This window comes from Chelonia mydas, chromosome 12 (assembly GCF_015237465.2).
Source record: "Chelonia mydas isolate rCheMyd1 chromosome 12, rCheMyd1.pri.v2, whole genome shotgun sequence".
Lineage (NCBI taxonomy): Eukaryota > Metazoa > Chordata > Testudines > Cheloniidae > Chelonia > Chelonia mydas.
Genome location: NC_051252.2, coordinates 6,685,100 through 6,709,527, shown reverse-complemented (window position 1 = coordinate 6,709,527; position 24,428 = coordinate 6,685,100). Strand labels below are relative to the sequence as shown.

Sequence of the window (24,428 nt, the reverse complement as noted above, 5' to 3'; positions counted from 1 at the left end):
TGTGCGTGGCATTGGGTAGTTCTCTGCGTGAGTTACAGCATTTACTTACGGTAGTCCACGCAAAAGCAGATTTCCCCATCTGGTTTGGGAACCAGAACCACTGGAGAGGCCCATGCACTCTCAGAGGGGCGGATTACCCCCATCTGTAACATGTCCTTGATCTCTCTTTCTATTGCAGTTTTGGCTTGAGGAGCCATCTGGTAGGGTTGGGCTCTAATTGGGCAAGCATCACCTGTGTCAATGGAGTGGTACGCCCGTTCTGTCCGGCGTGGGGTGCCTGAAGACACTGGTGCAAAGCTGGTGCACAGCTCCTGGATTTGCTGTCGCTGCTTATGCCCAAGGGTTATGAAAAGGCTCACCTTTTCTATGCCACCATTGCTTTTTCTTTTCATAGTAGACTCCTTCAGGCCACTCAGCGTCATCTCTCTGCTGGGCTGTGAGCTGGAGAACCTTGATTTCTCAGGAATAAAAGGGCTTTAGAGAATTAACATGGTATTGTCAGGGTTCCCTCCACACTCTGAACTCTGGGTACAGATGTGGGGACCCCCATGAAAGACCCCCTAAGCTTATTTCTACCTGCTTAGGTTAAAAACTTTCCCAAGGCACAAATCCTTCCTTGTCCTTTGATGGGTACTGCTGCCACCACCAAGTGAGTTAGACAAAGTTATAATATACTAACCAATTGGTTACAATGTGATGTGACAAAGTTCCAATCCTGTATTGGTGGGTCCCGCACTTCCGGGTGGATTCAGTGGCCTCAGAAACTCACTAAGGCCCAGTGTGACCTTCCCTTCACAGTGTAGTGGCCAGAGTCACAGCCTATGGAGTTACTTTCATCACAGGCCAATATGGGAGTTGGGACAGGGAAACACCCCACAGTCTTTGTTACTCCATAGAGTTCAATAGGCACAGTTTGGCCTCCTGACTGGGCCGAAGCCTGCTTCCTCCCTCAAGGGGATCTCTGTAGAGCATGGGGTGGGGGGGAACCCAGCCCCACCCTCTACTCTGGATTCCAGCCCAAGGACCCTAAGGGTAGCAGCTGTTGGTGGATTTCCCTTCACCATTGAAGCTGCTTTGATTCCCTGGGCCACTTCCCTGTAGTCCCCGTTTCCTAGCTTCACCCTTACCTCAGGATTCAGCAATACTTCCTCAGCTCCTTTCACCTGGACTTCCCCCAAGGGGACTGGGGAGGAGAGCTTTTAAGCAGTATGAGTGAGACCTTGATTGGTTCCAGCTGTCTCCATTAGCCTAATAGCCTTAACTGACCCTTTGCCAGTTAATTGGGGTCAGGTGCTGGCATTAGCCTAATTACCTTAACTGGTTAATTGGCATCAGATGTCTTAATTGGCCTGTAGTAGCCTTTGTTTGGCTATCTAGGGAACAGGGACCTGCTCATTCTGAGGCTGATACACCTGCCTTCTGCTACTCTCTTATCCTTCTGGTCTGAGTCTGTCACAGTGAGCACAGATGAAACCCCTTGGTTTTTAGGACACTGAAAATCAATCAGGTTCTTAAAAGAAGAATTTTATTTATAAAGAAAAGTAAGAGAATCACACCTGCAAAATCAGGATGGAAGGTAACTTTACAGGGTAAATAAAAAGATTTAAAACACAGAGGATTCCCCTCTGACTCTGCTTCCCAGTTACAAAACAGGAATGAAATTACCTCTTAGCATAGGGAAAATTCACAAGCTAAAACAAAAGATAATCTAACGCATTTCCTTGACCTTACTTACAATTTCTGTAATGTTATATCGATCATTTCAGGTATGTTTTCAGATGTTTTACCTGCCTGGTCTCTCTCTCTCCATCCACAGAGGGAACAAACAAAGAGAGCACAAACAAAACCATCCCCCCCCCTGAAATTTGAAAGTATCTTCTTTCCTCATTGGCCCTTCTGGTCAGGTGCCAACTAGCTTATTTGAGCTTCTTAACCCCTTACAGGTAAAGAGTCAGTACAGCTACCCAGGAGGGATTTAATGCTACTGCATACATAAAGGTTGTTACCCTTCCCTTTATATTTATGACAGGTATACATTACGTTTTAGGGTAAGTTCTAGGAACGCTATGAGGTCATTAACAGCTCCTAGGCACTCTCAGACCATAAGTAGCCCCTCCCACAATGCTTCTATCTTATTGGCCTGGAGCGCTTTCAGGACCATGACTTGGTCACCTACTCTGAAGGAACACATTCTGACGTGTTTATCATACCAGGCCTTTTGATCTTGTTGAGCACCCTGTAGGTTTTCTCGAGCAGTGGCTAGACAGTCTTTGAGGATGTTTTGCAGGTCGGTTACAAAGTCCAAAATGTTAGTTCCTGGAGAAGATGTAAACCCCTCCCATTGCTGCTTCACTAACTGTAATGGCCCCTTAACTTTGTGGCCACAAACAAGTTCAAAGGGTGAAAACCGCAAACTGGGATGTGGTACAGCCCTGGAGGCAAAAAGCAACTGCTGCAACACTAGGTCCTAATCATTGGAGTGCTCATTCATGAATTTTACAGATCATGGCCCCCAAAGTTCCATTAAACTTCTCCACTAGGGTTTGTTGGTGGTAAGGGGTGGCAACCAAGTGGTTCACCCCATGAGCTTCCCAAATATATTTCATGGTCCCTGCCAGGAAGTTAGTTCCTGAATCCATAAAGATGTCTGAGGGCCAACATGCCCTGGCAAAAATGTCTGCCAATGCCTGGCTCACGCTTTTAGCCCTGGTGTTGCTTGTAAAGAGTCCTCCTTCTACAACAAACCTGACAGGACCTGGGTCGTTCCATGCCACCGTCCAAGCTATCCTGAGGCTCTCAACTGCTTCCTGCTCTGCCTGGAACTGCTCCCTTGATGCTCGAGACATTAGTTCCTCGCTGGGTTGTGGGCTTGGGCTTGGTCCCACGGAAAGCGATGCAAGTGATGGGGGTGTCTCTGCCGACTGTGAACCGCTTTCCGCTGGTGCATTAGGTTGTATTTCAGGCTCCTGTTAAGCTTCTTGTGCCAGTTTAGCTGCTGCTGCCGGTGCAGGCTCTGTGGCGCCCTTTGGTGCTGGTTCCCCTGACTCTGGTGGGGTCGCAAGCACGGGCTCTGGTGCTGACTGCGATGCCAGTTCCGATCCTTGGGCAGGTTCTGACCCTGGGATCTACAACCGCTGCCATAGACTCTGGCTTGGTCCCCAGACCTGTGGTATCAGGGCACACAGACTGGGTCCTTGGAGGAGGCTCAGGAATGGAGTTAGGTGTGAAGGCCTGTTTAGCCTGGCTGCGGGTGACTATCCCCACCCTTTCTGTTCACCTCGCATGGTTGGCTAAGTCTTCTCCCAGCAGCATGGGAACGGGATAATCATCATAGACTGCAAAAGTCCATATTCCTGACCAGCCCTTGTACTGGACAGGCAACTTGGCTGTAGGCAAGTTGACAGAGTTGGCTTTAAAGGGTTCCACTGTCACTTGGGCCTCTGGGTCGATGAATCTGGGGTCCACCAGGGATTGGTGGATAGCTGACACCTGTCCTCCAGTGTCTCTCCACGCAGTAATCTTCCTCCCACCCACACTTAGTTTCCCTTCACTCTGGGGTATTTGCGAGGCATCTGAGCCTGAAGGCTCTAGGTGGGATCCCGGGGTGATAATTTGCAGTCGGCTGGTGCTCTTGGGGCAGTTGGCCTTCTCATGCCCCAGCTCATTACATTTGAAGCATTGCCCAGCTGACTGTAAGCGGGGGTGAGGTGGGTGGTTGGAGAGTAGGGTGGTGGGACGAGACGGCATCTGGGGTCTCCCTGGCTGTGTGGAGGGCTCCTCCTTGCGAGGTGGGGCCTTGGGCTGACTCCGATGGTGGGATGTCATCCCGGGTTGCCCCTTCTGGTATCCTCACCAACTTCTACTAGCTTTCTTCGTCTCCGCCACCTCCACCCATTTGGCTCCAATCTCCCCCACTTTGATTACAGTTTTGGGCTTCCCATCGAGGATGTACCTTTCTATTTCCTCAGGAACACCCTCTGGGAATGGCTCCGTTTGTATAAGGAGAGACAGATCTTCCCAAGATTTAACACTTGCTCCTGATATCCAGGCATCCAATGTTTCACAATGTGGTCAGCGTGTCGGGAAAATGCCATGTCTGGCTTCCACCGTAGGGCTCTGAACCACTGACGGGCATGCTCGGGTGTTAGCCCCATCCGAATTCTGACCTTTTGTTTTAAAAGTTCGTACTCGTTTGTGTGTTCTTTAGGCATTTCAGCTACCACCTCTGCTAAGGACCCACTGAGTTGTGGTCTCAGCTCCACCATATACTGGTCTGTAGGGGTGTTGTACCCAAGGCAGGCCCTTTCGAAATTTTCTAAGAAGGCCTCTGTATCATCGCCTATGTTGTATGTGGGGAATTTCTTTGAATGGGGAGCCTGCAGGAGGACTATTAGGGCTACCTGGCTGACCCAGCTTAGCCCTTTCCAGCTTCAGCTCTGTCTCTGCTTCTAAGCGCTTCGCCTCCATTTCCACCTCCAAGCACATCACCTCCATTTCCACCTCCAAATGCTTCATCTCTCTCCTCTCCTTCGCCTCCAAGGGCTTCTCCTCACTCCTGTCCTCCGCCTCCAAGCGCTTCTCCTCCACTTCCGCCTCCAAGCACTTCATCTGTAGGAAGAAATTCCTGTCTTCCACCATTAGAACTCGGTCTGGGTTAAGGGCATCCCTCCATCTTGGCACCTGGATCTCTGGTTGGGGAGGGCTGACCATTCCCTTTGGGGAAATCTCCAGTCCCTCATCCCCTCCCTGCCTTTCTGTCATGGAGTCGGATGTCTGGGCTTGATCTGGGTCTGGCTTCTCCGTGGCGTGCCGCTTTAGGAAGGCTGGTTGCTCTAGAGTTTTGGTGGCCCGACCGCAACCTCATGCACAGGGCTGCCCTACTCTAGCCTAGCTATTTCGTTGCCACGAAGCTAGACAAAAAGATAAAGTGCTTGTTGGACTCCCTGGCTTGGCAGGCTGAACCCTTTGTGTGTCTGTTCTTCCTCAGGAAGGAAGGAAGGAAGGAAGGAAGGAAAATAAATCTATCTATCTATCTATCTATCTCCCTGGCTTTGCAGGCTGCCAAAAGGAAAAATTGGTTCTTTTCAAATCCTGAGGTCTGTGCTTCTGGTTCAAAATTATCCCGCCGCTCTGCCATCATGTCAAGGCTAATTCCCCACTCTGGCACTCTGAGTGCAGAAGGTGGGGCCCCCAAGGATTCTAAAAATTAATACTGGCCACTCCAGGCATGTATTAAACTCCCAAGGTTACAGCTTTTCTCTTACCTTGGTTTGGTAGCTGCTTCCACCACCCAAGTGCAGAACCCCTTTGAGAGCCCAGGAAGGTGCACATGGGAATTCCTTCCTGTGGGGTACCCTCAAGCCCTTTCACACTCCCCGCAGGGAAGAGCTGAGAAAGGAAAAAAAGGGAAATCAGCTGTTGCTACCAGCTAATTAAACAATGTGCACAAACCTCTTAAGACACAAGAATTCAATTCTGTTCTTAAAAAAGGTAATTTTTTTTAATAAAAAAAAAGAAAGAAAATACATCTGGGAACTCAGGCTATTGCTAGATTTTAAAAGAGCAACTACAAGGATTAAGCACCAAGAATAGCTTCCTTGAGGTCCAGCTTAAAGGTTACAAGCAAAACAAAAGCACCTGGGGTTTGCACACAGGAATCATAGAATACCAGGGTTGGAAGGGACCTCAGGAGGTCATCTAGTCCAACCCCCTGCTCAGAGCAGGACCAATTCCCAATTTTTGCCCTGATCCCAAATGGCCCCCTCAAGGATTGAACTCACAACCCCAGGTTTAGCAGGCCAATGCTCAAACCACTGAGCTATCCCTCCCCCCACAAGCCATAAAGAAATAAAAGGGATAAACCTAATCGCATCTTCCTAGACATTCCCTGATCTACGTATATATCTGGGGTTTCAAATGCGTAGTTTCTAAGTATGATTTTATGATTTTTCATACCTGGCACAAGCTTCTTACAGCATTGCTGCTCTGTGTCTCCTCTCCAGAGAGAAAAACCACAGACAGACAAAAAGAGAGCCTTGTTTCAATTTTAAAAAGTTCTGGCCGTCCCACTGGCTCTTCTGGCCAGGTGCCCACTCACTTCCTTTTACCTATGCATAGCAGGGAGACTTTTTAACCCTTTACAAGCAGAGCAAGAACAGCTACTAAGATGGATTTTATCGCCAGTGGCTGGCCGGGTGTCCAGAAAAGGGAGCTACGTCCCCCCCCCCCCGGCTTCATTTATCACAACCCTTCTTGTCTTTTAAGCCAAAGGCCTAGGCATATTTGGATAGAATGTCTATCACTGTTAAGATGTACTTAAAACCGCTGTTGTGTTTAGAGAACCAGTGCACATCCACCAAATCTGCCTGCCATTGCGCATCCACATCTGAAACTATGCTCTTGTTTCTTTTAAAATGTATTGGAGCCAGTTTGTGTAAAGCATAAGTGTCCTGGTCTGAAAGCCAAGCTGCTACCTATCTTCTATTCAAAGTTTTACGATGCTTTTTGGCTGGGGGGGAGGGATAGCTCAGTGGTTTGAGCTTTGGCCTGCTAAACCCAGGGTTGTGAGTTCAATCCTTGAGGGGGACCATTTGGGGATCTGGGGCAAAAATTGGGGATTGGTCCTGCTTTGAGCAGGGGGTTGGACTACATGACCTCCTGAGGTCACTTCTAAGCCTGAGATTATGTGATTCAGAAGCCACTTGAAAAAGAAGATTCACCCCACCAAAGCTCCCAACTTCCCTGGGGTGTAATATATTTTCTTTAACAGAGCAATCTGTGGAGACATGACTGTTACTTGTACCGTCTTTTACTAACACAAGTATGGAGGGGACACATTCATATTGACAAATTTAAACAAGTTTTATTAATCGCCTGGTTTGACACGCCCTTTTACAGCCGCCTATGAAAATGGATGTCATGACCCCTACCATTAGGGAGTCTGAGCTGGTTCATTCTTCCATTTTGTCCTTTTCTGGATTTTCCTCTGGAGATCTGTGTCTCAGACATGAGCAAAAACAGCAGAGGCATGACAGATTTACTCCTACAGGGTTACCAATGCGAAAGTTCGCAAAGGCCTCTAGAAAGGCATCATCTAGCTGTCGAGAGATTTTCAGAAAAGAAACCTGTAGGCCCCTTATACTACTGGCAGTCCCAGCCCCGAAGAGCTACAACCTACACAGAAAAGACAGACAACAGGAACCTGAATTACCTGTTTGACAGACAGAGAAACAGAACCACACAGAGGTTATGTGGCATGCCTATGGTCACAGCAGCTGAGTCAGGAATTGAATCGAGGTTGTCTGAGCCATTGACACTATGGATCTGGGCCCATACTCAGAAAGGGGCCTCAGCCTGCTCTGCTTGCCCTGTGCCCTGAGACCCCGCCAGCCCGCTGGCCAGCCAAGGGCTCCTCTCCACTCCCTGGCCCCACCCCGGGCTTCTCTCTGCCTCCTCGTCCGACCCCAGGGCACCTCCGGCTCCAGGCAGTGTCTGCTTCCCACCACCTGTGGGCCCCCACCTGTCCCCCCAGAGCTGAGCTTTATACAGAGTAAAACGGATATATTCAGGGTTTAGGCTTCCAGAAAGACTGAATACTGGGTGCTGGAAAAGTCCCTGTTAACTGAGAAGCCCCTGGGCCAAGTGAAGCTTAGTTTCTGTGAACTGCAGGGAGGATAAGGTGGATAGAAAGCTGGCTAGACTGTCAGGCTCAACGGGAAGTGATCAATGGCTCCATGTCTAGTTGGCAGCCGGTATCAAGTGGAATGCCCCAAGGGTCGGTCCTGGCGCTGGTTTTGTTCAATATCTTCATAAATGATCTGGAGGATGGCGTGGATTGCACCCTCAGCAAATTTGCAGATGACACTAAACTGGGAGGAGAGGTAGATACGCTGGACGGCAGGGATAGGATACAGAGGGCTCTAGACAAATTGGAGGATTGGGCCAAAAGAAATCTGATGAGGCTCAACAAGGACAAGTGCAGAGTCCTGCACTTGGGACGGAAGAATCCAATGCACCACTACAGACTAGGGACCGAATGGCTAGGCAGCAGTTCTGCAGAAAAGGATCTAGGGGTGACAGTGGACGAGAAGCTGGATATGAGTCAGCAGTGTGCCCTTGTTGCCAAGAAGGCCAATGGCATTTTGGGCTGTATAAGGAGGGGCATAGCCAGCAGATCGAGGGACGTGATCGTTCCCCTCTATTCGACACTGGTGAGGCCTCATCTGGAGTACTGTGTCCAGTTTGGGCCCCACACTACAAGAAGGATGTGCAAGTCTGGTCTTCTCCTTGGTCATCTTCCATCCACGATCATGGTCAAGGCCATCCTACCACTCTAATTCTTAGGTCTCTCTCAGCTGAACGTGTCCCTACCAATGTAGCCTAGCCTCCCTCAACTTGTCTTCAATCGGAGCAACCTGCTCTAGGCCTCAGCTTACACTCATACAATAGATCCTATTATACTTGGACATTTCATTGCATAGTCGAGATCAGGGGTGGGCAAAATTTTGGCCCCAGGGCCACATCAGGGTTGTGAAACTGTATGGAGGGCCAGGTAGGGAAGGCTGTGCCTCCCCAAACAGCCTGGCCCTCACCCCCTCCCACTTCCTGCCCCCGACTGCCCCCCTCAGAACACCCGACCCATCCAACTCCCCCTGCTCCTTGTCCCCTGACTGCCCCCTTCCGGGACCCCCTACCCCTAACCGCCCCCCTGGAACCTCACACCCTATCCAACCCCCCCTGCTCCCTGTTCCCTGACTGCCCCGACCCCTATCCACACCCCCACCCGCTGACAGGGCCCCCAAGACTCCCACGCCTATCCAAGCCCCCCTGTTCCTCGTCCCCTGACCTCCCCTGAACCTCCACCCCATCCAACCGCCCCCTGCTCCCTGTCCCCTGACTGCCCCCTGGGACCCTCTGCCCCTTATCCAACCCCCCCCTGTTCCCTGCCCCCTTACCATGCCGCTCAGAGCGGCAGGAGCTTGCAGCCCCACGGGAGCCAGCCACGCTGCCATGCTGCCCAGCAGGAGCTTGCAGTCCCACCCCCCAGAGCCCTGGCGGTGCAGCGAGCTGAGGCTGCAGGGGAGGGGGGACTGCAGGGGAAGGGCCAGGGGCGAGCCTCCCTGGCCGGGAGCTCAGGGGCCGGGCAGGACGGTCCCGTGGGCTGGATGCGGCCCGTGGGCCATAGTCTGCCCACCTCTGGTCTAGACAGGTAGTTTTGCTGAATCCAGAACACCTGCTACTTCTATGGCAGTTGATAGTATTTATTATTTGTATTATGAGAGTGTCTAGGAGCTCCAGTCACGGACCACAACTCCACTGTTGCTAGGTGCTGTCCAATCACAGGGCAAAAAGACAGTTCCTGAAGAGTCACAGGAGCCAAGAAGATGTCAAGAAGAGCATGGTCAACGGGTCAAAAAGGCAGGTCAAGGAAAATGAGGCTAGAATACTGGCTCTGAGCTTTGGGTCGGAAGAGTTATCAGAGACTTTGGGAAGAGCGATTTCAGGACTGCAAGGAGTGGACTGAGGAGGGTTTAAGATGGAATTGGAGTCAAGGAACTCCAGACAATGATTGTACATTCAATGAGATCAGAGATGAAAGGAAACGGGGCAGCAGTTGGAGAGGCAAGTTGTTGATATTCAACAACCGTGTCTCAGTCTGGACTCACGAACAGTGAGGCACCCCCAACCCATCCACCCAAGGCCCTCTCATCATAAGATCCAAGAACCTGATTTGTGGTCACTCGTGAACGTTTTGGCCAAAACAGCTTCCCTGGCAGCAAGATGGCTGTCTCCACCAAGAGACGCTAAAATACCCATTATTAGGAACCGTAAACTCACATTGCTGGCAAGGACTCTTGCTTACCACACCAATTTGCACAGTGGTTGTGCTGAGCATGGTTTTTAATAACACATCAGTATTCAAACGGGAGAACATGTCATGGGTGTAATTCACACTCCTGCTGTTGCTGGGGAAGTGAGAACTTTCTCAAAGGCTGGGTTTGGCAGGGCAGCGGTTGCAGTGGGCAGGCTCCTGGCATACTGTCAATGAGCTCAACTGTAAACTCTTTAGGGCAAGGAGTATTTCTTTACTGTGTGTTTGTACAATGCCAGACTGAAGGAGGCCCTGAGCCCTGAATAGAGCCTCTAGGCTTTCCTGTGTGATAATAATAGTAAACTGTAAACATTATTCCTTGTACAATGCATCTCTGCTCTGAAAAGTGACCATAACAATGGCCTCCTGGAACTCTGTCAATTACTTTCAGTGATTGCAGGACAAGTTTGCTCAGTATACAAGTAAAACTATGTGGGTTTTTTCCTATTCGTCATCCCCATGCACTCTTGATTCAAACAGGGCTCATAACCTCTTTAGATCATCACCAGTAAGGGTCTGCAGAGCAAAATAGCCCCTGCATGACATGTTTGCAGCTCCCCTGGTCTTCCGTGGAGGGTGCCTGGCTGTAATATAAACATCCTGGAATTTAGTACGCATTTCTAATCTGAACCCAGTTCATTCTCCCCGCAGTGTTGGCTTCTGCTGGGCTAACAGGGGTAAAAAGTAGCAACCACTCGGTTTTGTCACTTCAGCTAGTAGATGTAAGTGCATGCAGGAAGCAGCAGAAGAGAGGGGAAAAACGTGCACTAGTTCCTCTTCAGAGCAGAGCTGCACTTGAAAGCCATGTTTCTGATTACGCTGAAGGAACCAGAAATAATAATAATAAATCTTATAATCGCAGGAACCAGGATTTTATAGAGCCCACAGATTTCCACTGGTTTTAGTCATAGCATTTAGTCATAGCATAGCATAGTAGGGGCAGCTCCGCGAGTGTGCTTCAACCCTGACCTGCTCGCCCAGTCCCAGTTCTCTGCACTGCTCTGCTGATACATCTTAGCCTTGCTGTGCAGCACCACCCTGCTCTTCCTGTCCTGGGTCCCTCAGCTGATCAGAGATCCCCAACCGTGCCGTCCCATATGATGGGTTTGTGATGTGGGAACTATGCTCCAGGAGAAATAACGTTCCACACGCCCTGCACAAAGTGAAGGAGGTACAGTCACTCAGTGCCAGGCCGGGAATTTACCCTGCAGGGTAGATGGGATGCTCTGCCTGTAGGAGGCAATCATTGCCAGTTGCAATCTGAGCCGGCACTTGAATTCTCCTCTCCACAGCCGAGAAGCTGACGCCTTAACCTGGCCGCTTCTCTACCAACTGAGAAAACAGTGAACAAAACCTGGAGAGGAGAGGGTTAGGAGAAAATTGCAGAAGAGGTGGTAGCTCGTCTCCTTCACCTCGTCAATGGCTCTCTGCCTCTGCTCGAGGGTTCCGCACTGAACACCACACCTGGAGTTAGAGCGGGCAGAAAGGGGAAGAGATTATTTTGGTATGACTTGTTCTCAGCCCACAGCCATGAGAAGTGGGTGATGTCCCATACTAGGTATGTGCCCACACCACAAACTCCTCCACCATGAAACTTCCTCCCCTAGGACCAGCTCCTCCCCTGCCATACAGCAGCCCAGCTCCATTAACTGCAGTGGAATCATTGACCCTTGCGCACCAGCTGAGGACCTAACCACCAGCATTTCTTTTGGCTTAATCTCTACATCTGCATGAGGTGGAGTTGCATGAGAGCACTTCCTTCTCTGCTGCACAACGCTGTCTGTGCAGCTCGGGGGCTCGACGCTGCTCTCAGACAGGATGCATTGTGCAGCGATCTAGGCAAAGAGCGAGGGACAGAAGACCATATGCACTAAGGGCAAAGGGAGAAACAAACCTGCTTGAGGAAGTCACCATCCTGCATGAGACTGCAAGTAAGTCCTTTGGTTTGAAGTGTATTGGTCCAGTTCTGATCTTGCATGCAGGAGAGTAAATCAGAAGTTGCTCCAATGCAATTACGCTGTGTAAAACCGGTGTGAGAAGAGATCAGGCCCACTTATATTGTGATTTGTGGTACCCTCAAAGGCTCTCCTGGAGCCAAAAGAGGCAAATGGGGTTGTCAGCCTCTTCGATGCAGCCTGTGAAATGCCCAGTGTATTAAAGGAAACAGGGAAAAGTGTCAGACCCTAGAACTGATCATCTGAGTTGGGGTCTGCGGTGGGTAACGTAGGAGTGAGCACTACAGAGAGATGACTGGACTCTCACATCAACGCTCTGTCTTAGGGGTTCAAGTGACACCTATGTCTGGAATATCTAAGGGTATGTCTAGGCAGCTGGTCCATGCCAGCTGTCTCAGCCTCGCAGGGCTTGGGCTAAGGGACTATTTAACTGGGGTGTAGACATTTGGGCTCCAGCTGCACCCTGAGCTCTGGGACCATCCCACCTTGCAGGGTCCTAGAGCCTGGGCCCCAGCCTGAGCCCGAATGTCTATACCACAATGAAACAGCCCTTTGGTCTGAGTCCTGCGAGCCTGAGTCAGCTGGCACGGGCCAGCTGCGGGGTTCTGATTACAGGGTAGACAGACCCTAACTGATCAACAGGTTATTTCTAACTGCAAAGGGCTGCTCATAGTGGATCCAGCTGTTTGCCTCTCCCAGGGGAGCTTCCAGTTCTTTCTTCTTATGCCCCCCCCCCCATGTCTGCTGGGGAGCAAAGGGGTTTTCTTCCTCCTTGTCCAGTTTTTCCCTCCCTTTAAGCTGTTTCACTGGGAAGGAGGGAGGCGCAGCGTACGAACCCCAGCGGGAGGAGGGTCACAGACATGCTTCTGGGGGCTTCAACCGCCTTCCCTTTCTCTCTGGCTAAAGGGCAGTGGATGCTGGAACCGTGTTCTGTGTAACACGCAGTCCTAGGAGGAGGAGAAGGTGAGCAGCACTGTTCTGTTTCGTTCTTTAGCACGCTGCGTCTTGAAGCGAGAAGAAGTGGGGGGGGTGGGGGGGTGATATGGCTACCCTGGAGCTGGAATTTCCAGCGCAGGGAGACGTACCCCTGCTAGCTCTGATGGTGCCAGCACACTAAAAACAGCCGTGTAGCCGCCACGGCGGCACAGGGTGTCTCGGTACAATCCCACCCAAGCTCCTGGGCGCGTCTTCAGGGGACTAGCCACCTAGGTAGCGGCAGCTTTACTCCTATTTTTAGCGCAAACGCTCGGAGCTGGTGGGCGAACGTCTACCCGAGCCAGAAGTTACACTGCCAGCTGCAGCCTGGACATCCCCTGTGCGTCTGGCAGTAGGAGAGGCGGAGTTCACGCTCTGCTGGGAAAGCCTCAGCCCCGGTTCCCTGGGAGCACTGGGCAGCTCCTGGGGCAAGCCAGGCTGGAGTTCAGCCTTCACTCTCTTTGAAGCCCAAAGCCTGAGCTCTGTGCTGGAGAGCGTGCTAGGCCGCAGAGCATGGGAGTTGTCACAGCTCCCAGCTAGGGGAACCTTGGCTCTTGAGTTCCAGCTGTAACGGCTCTTGTTGTTAGCTTTGGAGGTCCCTGGTTCCATCCTCGGTGTGTCAGCCAAGATAGCCACTGCCCCATGACAGCACCCTCTGAGCAGCGCTCCCTGCCCCAGCTTCTGCTCCCACTCAGCTGTAGGCCAGACTTCCACGGCGAGCAGCGTCTGCCCCACGCAAAGCCCAGCCTCTGCTCCATCGATGGAAAGACTTTTTTCCATGGGTTCATGTGTGTACAGTGAAAATGACATTTACCAATAAAAATCTAATCCTTCCAAGCCCACTTCTGGGGGCTGGGTAGCTTTAATCTCTCGCTAGGCTCTACAGCAGCCCCACCAGCACAGGCTGTCGGGAAGACGTGCGGAATCAGCACGTCTCCCTTTCGGGTCCGTGCCAGGTTGTTCCAGGGCCCGAGGGTGGAAATGGAACTGACAACAACTTGTGCCACTGCGGTCACGCCCCTGGTGGACTTTCTGCTACTGGGGGCTGCAGCCTGGGTTCTGCTGTGGTACCCAATGGGCCCAATTCTCCGCTCACTTGGAACGATGTAACTCCACCAGCTTCAGAGGGGTTACTTCTGATTTCCAGTTAGAGTCTGAAACTTACTAAGAAAATGAAAAGCGAAACTTACTATTAGTGACTGTAATAAAACAACTCGGCCCATTTTAAATCCCAAACCACAGCACTGAAGCTCAAGACTAGCTGACTACGTCACTTTATCACATAGAAAGAGTGCTCAGACTAGCGTAGCAAAGTAACTCTTTTCTCTGTAAAAAGAAAAGGAGGACTTAGAATCATAGAATCGTAGAATCTCAGGGTTGGAAGGGACCTCAGGAGGTCATCTAGTCCCACCCCCTGCTCAAAGCAGGACCAATCCCCAATCAAATCATCCCAGCCAGGGCTTTGTCAAGCCTGACCTTAAAAACTTCTAAGGAAGGAGATTCTACCACCTCCCTAGGTAACGCATTCCAGTGTTTCACCACCCTCTTGGTGAAAAAGTTTTTCCTAATATCCAACCTAAACCTCCCCCACTGCAACTTGAGACCATTACTCCTTGTCCTGTCCTCTTCTACCACTGAGAATAGTCTAGAACCAGCCTCTCTGGAACCACCTCTCAGGTAGTTGAAAGTAGCTATCAAATCCCCCCTCATTCTTCTCTTCTGCAGACTAAACAATCCCAGTTCCCTCAGCCTCTCCTCATAAGTCATGTGTTCCAGACCCCTAATCATTTTTGTTGCCCTTCGCTGGACTCTCTCCAATTTATCCACATCCTTCTTGTAGTGTGGGGCCCAAAACTGGACACAGTACTCCATATGAGGCCTCACCAATGTCGAATAGAGGGGAACGATCACGTCCCTCGATCTGCTCGCTATGCCCCTACTTATACATCCCAAAATGCCACTGGCCTTCTTGGCAACAAGGGCACACTGTTGACTCATATCCAGCTTCTCGTCCACTGTCACCCCTAGGTCCTTTTCCGCAGAACTGCTGCCTAGCCATTCGGTCCCTAGTCTGTAGCGGTGCGTTGGGTTCTTCCGTCCTAAGTGCAGGACCCTGCACTTATCCTTATTGAACCTCATCAGATTAAACTTCAGAGACTAACCAATTTATTTCATAAACTTCAGAGACTAACCTCAGAGACTAACCAATTTATTTGAGCATTCGGGTGTCGCATAACTAGTTAGCATGCCAGAGTCTCGTTCGTTATCAGAATTAACTAGTTATGCGACCCCCGAATGCTCAAATAAATTGGTTAGTCTCTAAGGTGCCACAAGTCCTTCTTTTCTTTTTGCGAATACAGACTAACACGGCTGCTACTCTGAAACCTCTCTTTTCCTCTGTTTGATTCGTACCTATTTTCATACATGCTTACTAGCCAGTTGTGTTTCTAAATATTGCTGCATACCAGTATGCTGCTGCCTATTTCCTTTCCGTGGCCTAATAAGGTACAGGCAAAAGTTAAGTAAAGTGCTTGGATCAAAGTTGTGCTCTCCTGTGCAAAAGAGGTTATAAGTGGGTGTTTGTGTCCACTTTGCTGTTACATTGGAATCACTATTTATTGCATTATATGTCTGTATTGCTGTTTCATATTAGTTTAATATTTTTGACCGTGTTTTGGGGACTGGTTTACCTGTGCCCTGAAGATGCCACTCTACGTGGCAAAAATTAATTTATTTTTCCCCTTGGATTGTACATTAAAGTAACACAGATGAGCTGTCCAATGACAAATGGATTTGGGGACTGCCTGGCTCAGAAGATAGGCACGGGGAACAATGGAGCCTATCCCCTCTAGATTGTCCATTCTAATCTGCTCCAGGCTGCAAACCACAATCAGCTGAAGCCTCTGTGAAATGAAGGGCTGGTCTCAGTCCAGTTCTTAGTGGACACATGGCCACATCATTACAGCCGTCCCCCTAATTGCCATGCCTGTGGCATCCTTCCTGGGACTCTCACTAGTGAAGACTAAAGGGCCATGGTGACTGAACTATCATCTCTGGTTTCAGAGTAACAGCCGTGTTAGTCTGTATTCGCAAAAAGAAAAGAAGGACTTGTGGCACCTTAGAGACTAACCAATTTATTTGAGCATGAGCTTTCGTGAGCTACAGCTCACTTCATCGGATGCATGCTGTGGAAATCGCACAAGACATTTTATACACAGACACCATGAAACAATGCAACAATCATCTCTGGGCTGTGGAGAGAGGATCCCGGCAGCTTTGAACTGCATTAGCAGGGCAGTGAGGGGCGAGTGGGGGTACTTGCACTGCTGCAAACACTGATAATAATCCTCAGCCCTTTAGGTAGGCGTTTTTCATCTGTGCATGACAAAGTATTGCTCAAAAGGAGGTCAAAGTCCTTATCCGTGGTGTATAGACAGGGAAATTAAGGCCCAGGGACTTGTCAGAGAGAATCAGTAGCAGAGTTGGGAGTAAACACAGGTCTCCTAATCTGCAGGCCAATGCCCTGTTCATGGGAGCACACCACCTCTCCAGGCAGCCAACAGCTTCCGACTCCAAGACCATCAGTCCAGCCCCTTGCAGAAGAACTGAGATACTGTTTAAAATGCATCAATACTTGATATTGAAAATTCATACTGAAAAATATATCATTGAATACAGTGAGCATATAAACAAAGCTTAGGGAAGGGAAGGTCCCTGGAAAAAGGAGCTACCCTAAAAAAATACCTACCCTTCTATTGCAGATTTTTGTATAGTCACCATGTTTACAGGTAACAAGGAGCAGGGCAGGAAGGGGAAGTTTTTACCATGCTACGACTTATTTCGTTCTCAGAGCTTATCTTCCACCCTTATTACAAGTGTACTTCCTCTTCTAGATGTAATCAGTAAAGATGCATGTTTTGCTGGGCCAGCACCAGCCCTCCTTGGGTTGCCAATTCCAAGATCACATGAGCTACCTTTAAACTTTCAACTCATCTGCCAACAGTTTACACCATGTTAACTGCTGTCTGTGAGACATTTGTCATTGTGTGAGCTATAAATAGCTAGTGCGTAGTTAGAGTAAGAGTGAAACGAGGAATTGGAGAGACGCTTCACTGCACTCTACGAAATTCTTTCTTTTGGGGCACACAAGTCACTCAGTTGCCAGCCTAGGAGCAGGATGGGTTTATTATTTGCACTACAGCCAAATCTACTGCCCAACTAAGACTGAGCTGCTATTGTGCTAGGCTTTTGCACATACATAGGAAGAGACAGGCCCTGCCCCCAAAAGCTTATAATCTAGCAAGATAAGAGAGACAAAGAAAGCAGCATTTAAGGAGGGCAGAGAGATTAAGTGACTTGCCCAAGGTCACAGAAGACATCAGTGACAGAGCAGGCAATTGAACCCAGATCTAAGGTCAAGCCCACTGCCTGAAACACAAAACCACCAGCTGCAATTCAAATAGACGATTTCTAGTCCCATCAGTGGAACTCACACTGCTAAATTCTCCCACCCGCTGGTTCCAGCTGTTAGAGCGCTTTCCCTTCACCCTCTCCCCTGGTTCTTGTCACGTAGACAGAAAGCAGAAGACCAGAAGCCTGAAGCGCAGACAATGTGATGTTCATTGGGGTTAGTTTCCAAGCAAGCATGTTCCGAAGCCCTTCACACCAGTCGGGCTTATCTCTATACGCCGGTAGAGTCTGTTCCCCAGTGTTCCCTTCCCAGTTCTGATGCCACAAAGCATTTACCCCGTGTCCCCCTTCCCAGCTCTGACACCACAGAGTGTTTACCCAATGTCCCCCTTCCCAGCAGAGCCTTGCCTGTGTCCCTGTTCCCCGTTCCCTATTCCCTGTTCTCGTTCCCCCCTTAGCAAACATGATTCCAAATTCCCTTCCCCCCACTTCCTGTTTGACCCCAGTTTATATAGTAATAGTCTCAGCTATATCTTAACCAATCATTTTACTGAAATTTAACTAACCAACCCTAACATATTGTAACATAATTCTCTAACCAATTATATCCCACTACCCTAATTAACTTACATCTAACAAAATTAAGGATACAGCAGACAGAAACAATTAGAGAACCAGACAGATTAACAATAGAAAAGTGGGAGCCATAAAGATAAAACAATACAGAAATGAGGGTTTCACAAGCACAATCCTTGAGAAGTGATTTCTTGCCAGACAGGATGCTAGCAAACTAAGTTTTCTTCAACCATCTTAAGATCTGTTTCTTTATCTGGTGGTGATGGGCACTAACAGGACAGAATCGTCTTCCTAACAGCCCAATACCACCTTATTTCAGTGTGACTGGTTTGGGATGGGAGCATGTGAGGGTCGCTTCCCAGTTTAGGGCTGCCCCTGCTGCTTAGCCAAAGGCCTTAGCCTAAGAACAAGGCCTCAGACTATCCTAGTGAGAGAAGGCCCATACACGGGCAGACTGTGGTTTTGATTCTCTGTTTTTATATCTCTATAACTAGCTAAGTGATAAAAATACACCTACGTTCTTAAAGCAGAGGCCTTTACAGGCAGGCCGGCATCACATTAGCTAAGAATTCCGTCAATCTACGCTCAGAGAATATTGCTAAGTCACCAGGGCAACGTCACCTGAAATGACTGCACACAAGAGCATCAAACTAACGGGGCTCTTGGCTACCCTCCCGCTCAGCCCCAGACACTGGATATTATTGCAATCTATTATAAAACCAGGAGAATTTCAGCAAATCACAGCGCAGAAAAAAAAAAATCAAACGTTCTCCTCACTGCGAACACTATTGGTCAGTCCAATGATACCTTTACCCAATCAAGGCCATGGAGCAGCCTGGATCGAACAAGGGGCAGAATTTGGTCCTATATGTCCAGTCCGGACTCCTTTTCCCCACAGGCCACTCCCTCAACAGTTATTTGTTTTAGCCATACCCACTGGCAGTTACTCTATTCCCCACCCTCAAGGTGGGATCCCTGGAAAATGCCCAGAAAGCAGAGGTTCTGTCTAACCCTTGCAAGGCAAGAAAAACTGTGACATTGTCTAATTAAAATGTAACCATGCAAGCCATTATTGCTACCACTGCTATATAATGGCAGCAAATCTTATAGAAAATATACCTCGTGGCCAGAAAGGGTTAAACAGCCTGCAGGCTGAATGACCCAAAGCCCACTTTTAAAGGTATGCGAATGGTAATGAGGGCCATTCATGCTAAGTAGGCTAGAACTTTGAAATGCAAACCTGTATTGTTAGAAGTTAGATGGAGTACTAATTATGTGTTATCTTAAATGCTACTCGTGTAAACAGACAGTTCCTGAAGTGAGCTGTAGCTCACGAGAAAGCTCATGCTCAAATAAATTGGTTAGTCTCTAAGGTGCCACAAGTCCTCCTTTTCTTTTTACAGCTACTAAGTCAGGGATCAAAAGGGAATATTAAAATTAGATGAATCTTGGGTAAAATAATGTCATTGTCTATATGTCTCTTTTAAGTTTGTAATAGACTGCCTAATGGGTAAATTGCCCTCCTATGTTGATTTGCGTAACTAATTACTGGTGGTGTTTAGAAAGCAGAAGTTTACATCAAAAGCCTATTGTTTAACCAGGACTGTGTGGTCAAGTGGATGCTAGAACACTGTATAAAAGATCCGTGGGTCCAGATTCTGTCATCTCAGATCTGCTTAGGCTTCATCAGGGGAAGTTTGAGTCACAAGACTGAGGTCCCAGTTATGCTGGTACGCCCTGAATACGAGATACGGACATTGGACTATAACCTATGAACTATTTCTAAAATAACTCTTTGCAACTATAAAGCTCACCATCTCTGCTATGAATCTGCACCGAAGTGAACTGAACTCATGTCTGTATGTTAGGGCTGTCAAGCGATTAAAAAAATTTATTATTTTTATTGCGCGATTAATCACAATTAATTTTGATTAATTGCACTGTTAAACAATAATAGAATACCATTTATTTAAATATTTTTGCAGGTTTTCTACATTTTCAAATCTATTGATTTCAATTACAACACAGAATACAAAATGTACAGTGGTCACTTTATATTTTTTATTACAAGTATTTGCACTGTAAAAAAGCAAAAGAAATAATATTTTTCAATTCACCTAATATAAATACTGTAACGCAATCTCTTTATCATGAAAGTTGAACATACAAAGGTAGAATTATGTACAAAAAAACCTGAATCCAAAACTAAAACAATGTAAAATTTTAGAGCCTACAAATCCATTCAATCCTACTTCTTGTTCAGCCAATCACTCAGACAAACAAGTTCGTTTACATTTGCAGGAGATAATGCTGCCCTCTTCTTATTTACAGTGTTACCTGAAAGTGAGAACAGGTGTTCTGATGGCACTGTTGTAGCCAGCGTCGCAAGATATTTATGTGCCAGATGCGCTAAAGATTCATATGCCCCTTTATGCCTCAACCACCATTCCAGTGGACATGCGTCCATGCCGATGATGGGTTCTGCTCGATAACAATCCAAAGCAGTGCGACCAATGCATGTTCATTTTCATTATCTGAGTCAGAGGCCACCAGCAGAAGGTTGATTTTCTTTTTTGGTGGTTCGGGTTCTGTAGTTTCTGCATCGGAGTGTTGCTCTTTTAAGACTTCTGAAAGCATGCGCCGCACCTCATCCCTCTCAGATTTTGGAAGGCACTTCAGATTCTTAAACCTTGGGTCGAGTGCTGTAGCTATCTTTAGAAAATCTCACATTGGTACCTTCTTTGGATTTGTGAAATCTGCAGTGAAAATGTCCTTAAAATAAACATGTGTTGGGTCATCATCTGAGACTGCTATAACATGAAATATATGGTGAAATGCAGGTAAAACAGAGCAGGGGACATACAATTCTCCCACAAGGCATTCAGTCACAAATTTAATTAACACATTTTTTTAATGAGCATCATCAGCATGGAAGCATGTCCTCTGGAATGGTGGCCGAAGCATGAAGGCGCATACGAATGTTTAGCATATCTGGCACATAAATACGTTGCAATGCCAGCTACAAAAGTGCCATGTGAACACCTGTTCTCACTTTCAGGTGACAATGTAAATAAGAAGCAGGCAGCATTATCTCCTGTACATGCAAACTAACTTGTTTTGTCTGAGCGATTGGCTAAACAAGGAATAGGACTGAGTGGACTTGTAGGCTCTGAAGTTTTACATTGTTTTGTTTTTGAGCGCAGTTATGTAACAAAAAAAGTCTACATTTGTAAATTGCACTTTCACAACAAAGAGATTGCACAGCGGTACTTGTATGAGGTGAATTGAAAAAAATCTATTTTTTGTTTATCATTTTTACAGTGCAAATATTTGTATTAAAAATAATATACAATTTGATTTCAATTACAACACAGAATACAATATATGTGAAAATGTAGAAAAACATCAAAAATATTTAATAAATTTCAATTGGTATTCTATTGTTTAACAGTGCGGTTAAAACTGCAATTAATCACAATTAATTTTTTTAATTGCGCTTAATTTTTGAGAGTTAATCGCGTGAGTTAACTGCGATTAATTGACAGTCCTACTGTATGTATATTGATCTTTTAACCATACTCTCTCTCTCTTGTTTTTTTAATACATTAGTTAATAAGCATTGGCTGTAGCGTGTATTTGGGTAAGATCTGAAACATTCATGTGTCCGATCCTTTGGGATTGGTAGAATCTTTTCTTTTATATGATAAAATAAGATTTACAGAAATCATCATATTTGACGTGTATACCTGGATGGAGGCCTGAAGCTGGATCGCTTTAAGGGAACTGTGGTGTTTGGACTTCTGAGTAACCAGTGAGGTAATAAAGAAGCTGTTTTATGCTGGCTTGGTAAATCTAAGTATTGGAACATCCACCAGCTTTTGGGGAATTACTTGCCCCATTCTTTGCAGTTCACCCTAATTGAGGGCTTCTTGCTGCTGCAGCTCATTGAATCTGCTCTTGTCTTGCTGTATATCAGGAATAACACTAATGCACACTGGAGTGCACCAAAATAAAGGGCCCTGGCTGTTGTCAGCAACATTCCCTCTTTCCCCTAGTCTAATGGTAAATGGAGCAGCTCCCTGTCATGGAAGGAGATCCAATCCTTGAGTTGTCTTTGGAACTAAGCAGCAAGGGTTAGAAAGAGACAGGGTGTGACAGACACACAGTTCAGGCCTTCCTGAATGTGGTTACCACTACTAAGATTATAATCAGCATCCTAATCTTCTGTTTAGTGTCATCTGGTAAACCACCATGCTGGGTACAGTGAGGACTATATCAGAGAGTTTAAAAACGCCCTGCGATATGCCCCCCATGGGCTTTGGATAATTTATTTAGATTGTAAAATGCACAGAGCAGAGATTATATCTCCTACTGGCTTGCACAGCACTGTCTGTGCACATTGTCAGCCCTTTAACAACAGTGGTAATTGAATCCAGAAAGCAGAGCCTGTATGTTTCTTGCAGGAGATGAGCTACATTTGGAGCACCACACGGAGGGACTCACCCTTGCGGACCGGCCTCTTCTTGTATCTTGCTGCTCTTCTGCTCCAACAAGCAGGTATGGATATTTCTTTATTTGGAGCTCTGACATCTCCGCTATCATTTCGCCTAGAAGGCCACCCTGACATCTGCTGACAGTGATTGCACCAACCTGGGGACAAGTCTGGCATCCCGGTCAAAGCCCCCCACATCTGCTCTCATGGGAGTCGCTGAGCGATTGCAGTCACTGACGCTTGTGGCCTTTTCCAGACAAAAAAAAACCAAAAACAAAAAACGGGTTACACACACACACACACGTGCAGCTGCAGCAATGGAAGGTCTCTGTGGATCCGGGGGCACGTGGGGAGTTGTGGTGGGAATCAGACTCCGTGAAAGCAGCAGCGTGGAGGGCTCACCTCAAGCCCCTCTTTCATCTCCCCAAAGGCCTTTGTGACCCTCCTCCCTGCCCTGGTGCCAGGCCACTTGCTCCAAGTACAAATTCATTCATGAGGTGCAGCTTTAAGAATACTGCAGGGCGGGGAGGGAGCCCTCGCGGCCATAGCCCAGAAGCGGGAGGGGGTGCTGTTTATCTAAGCCAAGGAGAGGTGTGGGGAGCTCTTCCTCTGCTTTCCTCATGCTCTCCTGCATACCTTTACTCGAACCCCCAAGATCGGTCAGGTGGTGGCGTGTCATGGGAGGGCACAGGGGTCAAACCTCCCCCGCACGGTGCTGCCGCTCTGCCCATCCTGACATGGCTCATTTCCCTCCCAGACCCCAGAGGGGCCCAGGAACGCTGTCAGGGAGCCACACAAGCGGCAAGGAAGAAGGAGGAAAACGTGGTGGCTGACATGGACAGCTACATGGAGAAAGGATGCTCTGCACAGCATGGGAAGCTGGTAAGGTGAGTGGGGAGCACGCACAGGGGGCTTTGCCAGACTACACTCTGGGGCCAGCTCCCTGAGTCCATCTCCTGCAGCTAGGGAAATTTCCAGAGAGGCGTTTTGAAGCCGAACACGGTGCTTTGATCAAATGGAAATTTGAGTGAGAAAACCAGGTTTTGTCAAAAATTGGGGGCGGGAGGGGTTGACAAACTAAAACCTTAGCGATAAAACAAATCGGTTTTCAATAAAAAGCGCCCCCCCAGATTTTTTTTTCCCCACAGAATGTTTGCCACAAATTAACATTTTTCTCTTTGGCTGAAATGTTTGAAAGGGGAGAACAATTTATTTCCAGCTGGATCCACAGCCTCCCTCAATGTCTAAAGCAGGTTACAAACCTCGCTCCCTCCTCATAACTCCCCAGGGAAGCGGCTCAGTCTCATCACCCCCATTTTACAGATGGGAAAACTACCCTGCAAAGAAAAACCCGGGGCACCGAGTCTTGGTGCCAGGATCAATTGACTTGGGCGCGCGGGGCTCAGGCTGCAGAGCGAACAATAGCAGCCTAGCTCTTCGGATTCGTGCTGGAGCCCAGGCTCCAAGATCCTTCCCCCTTGCTGGGTTTCCGTGCCCAGAAGGTCTCAGTAGTGCTCTAGGGCTGCTCCGAGCACTCAGAGGTTAATTGTGTCAGAGGAATGGCTAAGCTCAGAGGAGGAATTAAGATCCCCATGTAAGCAGCTTCTCCCAGACCGCTCTACAGTCCATAGACTCAACGCAGACAGCCCAGAGTCAGCCCCCTGCCCCAGACCAGAGAGAGAGGGGGAGAGACAGGATTTGCTGAAGGTTTTTAGGGCTAGCACAGGGGAAGAGGAGAGTCAGGGTTAGCATAGGGGGGCAGAGAGGTGAAGGGGAGGAGGTGGAAAGGGCTGGGGTTCACTCACCAGGGTAGCTGTGTGGCCTCAAGGAGAGGCCATAGTACAGCACCTGGCCACACTGGGTCCATGCCTCGTGGGCCAGCTCAGGGAAAGCAGACAGCAAGCAAGCGAAGCTGAGACACCCTTAGAATCATAGAATATCAGGGTTGGAAGGGACCTCAGGAGGTCATCTAGTCCAACCCCCTGCTCAAAGCAGGACCAATCCCCAACTAAATCATCCCAGCCAAGGCTTTGTCAAGCCTGACCTTAAAAACTTCTAAGGAAGGAGATTCTACCACCTCCCTAGGTAACACATTCCAGTGTTTCACCACCCTCCTAGTGAAAAAGTTTTTCCTAATATCCAACCTAAA

The 24,428-nt window shown here is 48.2% G+C and overlaps 1 protein-coding gene across 3 annotated transcripts in view; it reads left to right on the top strand.

Annotated features, from left to right (window-relative positions):
* The first annotated feature begins 11,126 nt into the window (after positions 1–11,126).
* The window catches only part of ADGRG5 (adhesion G protein-coupled receptor G5), a 34,046-nt gene continuing 20,744 nt past the window's right edge, over positions 11,127–24,428 (top strand). Inside the window, exons 1-4 of one of the 3 annotated variants that reach the window (XM_037877494.2) lie at positions 11,561–11,802; positions 12,733–12,789; positions 22,251–22,344; positions 23,037–23,166. In XM_037877494.2, the coding sequence (XP_037733422.1) occupies positions 22,254–22,344; positions 23,037–23,166 (221 nt within the window). In that variant the 5' untranslated portion in view covers positions 11,561–11,802; positions 12,733–12,789; positions 22,251–22,253. Of the gene's footprint in view, positions 11,803–12,732; positions 12,790–21,571; positions 21,604–22,250; positions 22,345–23,036; positions 23,167–24,428 lie in introns of those variants that run through there. The other 2 variants (XM_007063263.4, XM_043526311.1) reach the window with 2 other exon arrangements.